Genomic DNA, 6000 nt, shown 5'->3' with positions numbered 1-6000 from the left:
TCTATGGCTTCAGATAACCCTCCTTCCAGAACCTCTCCCAACCCAACCAAGGCATCCACCAGCCCCCTGCGACCCCAGCCATGCTCCCTAGTGCCCACCCACTGGGACTCTCGTTTCTTACCACTTAACAACTTTTAGCACCCTGAGGCTACAACAGCAACTGGGACTTCTGGGATTGCCACTGCTAAGCAACATAGTCATGTGACATTGCACTTTATGACCACATTGCTTAGTAATAGTAATCCCAGTCACATTGTAACCTAGGCCTATCTGTACCATTGCTCTAAAGATGTGGATGGAACATTATACTTTTCTTGACAAATAGATTTTTATTTTATGTGACTTGGACTCACAGAGTAGGAATAAACAACGACAAAAAAAAAGAAAAATACAGCCTCTGGATTCACTTTGGAGGACTTAGGAGGAAGAGATGAGGAACATTATGGCTGCCAAGTACAATACCTCCAAGACTTAACATTTATGGTCATCCTCTCCAGATCTTTCCAGCAGAACCTTTTATAACTTGATTAATATGTAAAGATGCAGAGTGTGCAAAATAAGAGTTCACATTGTTCATTTTATATTCATATTTAGCTTCATTTACTGAAACTTCTATTTACATGATTTTATTAATCTTTGTATCTATACATGCTCCAGTTTAACACATCACAGGATTTGGAGAATAATATGCAATAGTTATTTCCCTGGGTAATTATAATTACATGAAAATATTACTGAAGCAAAAAAACACCTTTCACTATTTACAATGGAATGTTAATATGTATCCTCATCAATTATTCACCTGGAGATACTTCCACACATCAATTAATCACAGAGATAAATAGTGAAATATTCAGTCAAATAACACACATTAATATAGATTTCTAAAACAAGTCATCACGCTGTGATCCCTCTCTTGCTCTGTACAAAATTTTACTTAGCAGATTCAATAAATCTCCATTCAAGGTTTGTTTTTTTTTTAAAAGCAACACCTCAAAATTCTGTTTATCATTGCCCAACAAAACTGACAAGAGATGTTAATCACATTTTTTCTCTTCTTCATTTTTTATTCATGCCTTCATTTATGAAACAGCAAGACTATTCTTCATTGGAAGCCCATGAGTCTTCTTTTGCTCATGCTCCATTTATACCTCATATTTGGTCTATATCTGTACCTTGGAATCTACTTCATGAGATGAATATATACGTCTCATTCCTCTGAGACAAAGGTATACAAGTGTATGTGCACTTCTGTGTGCCTATGTACACACATGCCATTATAGAAAAAAAAGGGGTGGGTGGGTAGTCCATTACTGGAGCAGACCTAGGTAAGGAACAGAAAGGGTCATACACAAATCCTTCAGGTTTTAATAAAGCTACGCAACTGTGAAAACTGAAAAAAATCATGAATAAATATCGCAAAAGAGCTGGTATAAAGTGCTATCTGTGGTAAAGTAAGACATGGGGCTTGCAGGTAAAAATTCCCAAGTTATTAGAAACAGTGACAATAGAGCAGGGGTGTCCAAACTTGGTCCCTTTAAGACTTTTGGACTTCAACTCCCAGAGTTCCTCAGCCAGCTTTGCTGGCTGAGGGACTCTGGGAGTTGAAGTCCAAAAGTCTTAAAGGGACCAAGTTTGGACACCCCTGCAATAGAGGGAAAGAGAAGACTTTTTCTTTAAACTGCATGAGGAAAATTCAATTTTCTATAGATTCAGTTAATGTGTATTTTACCTTTAGTGCAAGGAGTTCAAAAAGTGCAAACATTTCTTCCATGCTTTCCGGTCCAAAGAACATCTGCTTAGATAGTCTTTCCTGTACAACCAGAAATAGGCAAGCTATACTGATTTTTTTTTTGTTTTTGCAATGACTGGGGTTTGCAAAAATGCAGTCCTCGCTTCATTTAGACTTAGAAAAAGAAACATCCTTAAAAAAAAAGAATAATTAAAGTCTGTGTTTCTGTTAGTATCCCCCAGCAGGTAAATGAAATGTCCCCAAGTGATGGCAGCAACGACAGCAGGCAAAGGAGTGGTGGCTGGGGATTAAAATGTTCTTTTTCAGACTGACCATCTTCTTAGCTTCAACTGTGTCTCTCTCATCTCGCAGATTTTTGTTCATCTCTCTGCTCCAGAGGCAAGCAAGACAAATGCAAGGGTTATGGCTACAGTGTTCACGTTTGCCCTTTCCCCACATCCAAACTTAAATAATGTCCATGCTAGTGACGTATAATGTATTCATATTATTGCCTAAAGTAATATAAGCCCTGTTCAAATTACTGTTACTTTGGAAAAATGATAGTTGCGCAGCTCTGAGAGGCTGCAAGTCACTAGTGCAGAAATGATCTGACTTCCCTATTGCTATGATGTACTACAACTCCCATAATTTCTGGTCACATTTCGAAGGTACCAGATTGTAGAAGATTTCGTAACCATTGACAGTCATTAACAATACTGTGGTCAATAATTGTGTTTGCCTTACCTGCTTACCTATGGTTTACTTATCAATGATTTATATGATTAATCAAATGTTCTGAATTTGCATAATGCAGTGAACTATAAAATAACTACACTGGGCTTTAATAGCAAGATAATTGTGAATCTGTTTGTTCTATGACTACAGCCTTAACAGACAGAGAAGACAAGGAAAGTAAGAAACTATTTGTTGCATGATCACAAAGAAAATAATTTATTTGGCACCTAGATTGCATGTAATAAATTCTAGAGAGCAGTTGCTTGTATAAGGTAGCTATCATATGAGTTCAACCCAATGTCAACTAGTCAAGAAGTTTCCGAGTTCAATTCTCCCATTTTGGCAACGATCCAGCAAATATTAGACCATCCAAATATTTAATTATGCAAAGTAAATGATTAACAATCTAACACATTGTATTATTATTATTATTCTGAATACAAAATAGCTTATACTGGGCGCTCCACTGTAAAAGAAATTGAGGAGAAAAGAATAGTCAAAACTGTTTTGTTCATCTGCATGACATTATTCTGTTTCTTCCATACATCATGATCGAAATAAATCTTAAGCCATTGTTGTCTGTAGGCCTCCCAAAACTTAAAGAACTGTTTTTTCTTAACTGTAAGTTAAATGCATATTTGTTCCTTTCCATGGAATTGTATCTCCAAGGGTAAAGAGCGGGACATCACAAACATCCTGGAAAAATTAATCCCAGGTAGAGGAAGTGACACTTTCCATTCTCTCCCCTCCTATAATTTAGTCACAAGCCTCCAGTTGCAAAAATCCATTTCCCTTCGTCTTTTTCAATCTTTCTTTTAATCTTCTACCATCATGTAACATATCTAGGAGCTGTGGTGGTGCAGTGGTTAGAATGCAGTACTGATGGCTACTTCTGCTGACTGCCGACTCCCTGCAGTTTGGCAGTTCGATTCTCACCAGGCTCAAGGTTAACTCAGCCTTCCATCCTTCCGAGGTTGATAAAATGAGGGCCCAGATTGCTGCGGGCAATATGCTGATTCTGTAAACCGCTTGTGAAGCACCATGTATATATGTCTAAGTGCTATTGCTGTTCCCCAGAGCATGGGTCCCCAACCCCTGGGCTGTGGCCCAGTACTGGTCTGTTCAGAACCGGGCCGCGGACACAGCGGACGAGCACACATGCGCATGCAGCTCCACTTGCGCATGTAGCTTCACCTGCTTACATAGCTCCATTTGTACAAGTGGCCAGCGCATGTGCCGGCCGCTCACGCAAATAGAGCTTTGCACACAAACACACTCACACACCACTTGAGCTAAACCATCCCCTCTGCCTCCTCCCCTGCTGGTCCACAAAGCCAGAAAGGTTGGAGACCGCTGCCCCAAAGAGGTCCACTTTCTGTAGCTGCTATATTCGAGTATTGTCGTGTCCCACTCCTCCGCTGACGGCCGGGTCAGGGAAATCCGAATCGGGCTTGCCTCTGCAGCTCTGCCCAAAGTCCTAGCAAAGTCCTCAGACCAGTAAGTGACTTCAGCAAGATAAGTTCGACTTTTGCCTGACTCAGAGACTGCCAGAAAGTAGATCCTTTATATAGGCCATGGGGTGTGGCTCCATGACTCAGCACTCATTAAGGCCTGCCCCTCCCTTCCTTCTGTTGCCTCCGCCTATCCAGCCTTCTGATGCGAGGGTCACACCAATCAGCAGCTGTTGGGAATAAACCCTCCTCAGGCTCACATGCTGTGGAGGAGGGGGAGGGGTCTAGCTGCTCCGTTTGCCTGGGCATGGAGTCAGGGCTGGGGCCGGGAGGTGCTCCTTCTTCTGCAGTTTGTCTGGGCATGGAGCCAGGACTGGGACCAGGAGGCATACATTCCTCAGTGTTCGGGAGCAGGTAAGAAGGCCCCGGCTGCTCTGAGGGCGGGCAAGACACAACAAGTATTTTCCAAGTAACTGAACAGACACTCATTCTTCCAACCACTCTTTTTCAGATACCTTACTTACCTGAGGAGCTCCAACTGACGCAAAAGGCTTTGTTTTTCTTTCTGCATATTCTTAGAAGCTTGAAATATATCTCTGGGATAGAAGCAAGGAAAAAAGATTTCATATACGTAAATCTGTATTTTATTCTTTTGCAAGCATTAATATTGGCTAAAATGAACTGTAGCAGTATTATGCCTGCTACCAGTAACTGTATATGGAGGATGGTCTAAGTAAATTAACACTAACTAAGTCTCCCCTACTTGTTTGCATGATGCACAATGGCATAATGTTGCTTGTGTGTTTTTGACTTAATTCTAGCTATGAATCAAGTCATGGTAATTTGCAAGCTTGCACATTTATGGTTTCATATGAGGTGTAAACCCACCCATTTTGGTTTACTGAACATGGTTAAAATGAACAATGGCTAAGTACATGATATGAACTTGGACTATTTGTTACTGGCCTATTGTTATCACAGGTTTACAGACAAGGATATTTACTTAACTGCCTTTTCTCAAAGGGCATTCATATGTCCTTCTTATCCCCACTTTTTTTTCCTCCAATGGTTGCATGTATGCACAAGGTATAGTTTGGCCCTAAGGATGCAGGTCAAGTGACATACAGGGAGTCCTCGGCATGCAACATTCATTTAGCAACTGTTCAACATTACAGAGGGCATTGAAAAAAAGTGACTTATGACCGTCCTCACACTTACAACCACTGCAGCATCCCACAGACATGTGACCATCATTCATGACCTTCCCAGCCAACTACCAACAACCAAAGTCAATGCGGGAAGCCAGATTTGGTTAACAACCGTGTGATTCACTTAATAACTGCAGTGATTTGGTTAACAGATATAGCCAAAAAAGGTCATAAAATTGGGCATTACTCTCTTAACTGCTTTGCTTAGCAATGAAATTCTGATCCCAATTGTGGTCGTAAGTGAAGGACTACCTGTATGTGTTTACCTGATCACACCAAAACAGCTTTTTAGGTAGCTTTATTTTTGATACATCCATCTCATCTAAAACATTGTGTCTATGGATAGTGGGTAGTTATTGTTTCTCAACAATCACTAACTTTGGCTCTCCAAATACGTTTCTACTTCAACTCCCGTCAGCCCTGATGTAGGCATTTGGGATTTAATACTCTGTGTGTTTGAAGCAGACCGCATCAGGGAAAACTGGATGAAACTGTTGCACAGAGGAAAGGGCCATTCTTCTACCTCTGTTTACCATGGAAAACTGGTTTTCGTTAATTAAGTACTAGCAAATAAATTATTTACCACTTGATAAAATATACAGTAACTGGTTACTTGACTAGCAACAGGCTTCTCAAATGCCATATTTTTCTAAACATTAAAGTAATTGATTTCCGTGGAGATAATGATAATATTTGTTTTGTTCCAGGACTGTCATGCCCTGTAGGTTTCGACAAAAGAAGGCCTTACATTTAAATGCTGTTTGTTATCCAAGCTAATTCCTTCATGAAGTTGCTAGAAAAACATAATTGGAAAAAGACTTCCATCGTTAGTTTATCTCAAGGGTAGGAAATGCCTTTCTGTGTACTTGAGATT

The 6000-nt window shown here is 40.3% G+C and overlaps 1 protein-coding gene across 1 annotated transcript in view; it reads right to left on the bottom strand.

Annotated features, from left to right (window-relative positions):
- Window positions 1–569: 569 nt before the first annotated feature.
- Window positions 570–6000, bottom strand: part of CRACR2B (calcium release activated channel regulator 2B) — a 35404-nt gene continuing 29973 nt past the window's right edge. The window contains exons 11-12 of the mRNA XM_058157355.1: window positions 4443–4514; window positions 570–2120 (exon numbers count right to left, since the gene is read on the bottom strand). Coding sequence (XP_058013338.1) covers window positions 1961–2120; window positions 4443–4514 — 232 coding nt within the window. The 3' untranslated portion in view covers window positions 570–1960. The remainder of the gene's footprint in view (window positions 2121–4442; window positions 4515–6000) is intronic.

The sequence above is a fragment of the Ahaetulla prasina genome, chromosome 1, assembly GCF_028640845.1.
Source record: "Ahaetulla prasina isolate Xishuangbanna chromosome 1, ASM2864084v1, whole genome shotgun sequence".
NCBI lineage: Eukaryota > Metazoa > Chordata > Lepidosauria > Squamata > Colubridae > Ahaetulla > Ahaetulla prasina.
Note: the sequence above shows the minus strand (reverse complement) of the source record. Positions and strands in the feature narration are given on the sequence as shown.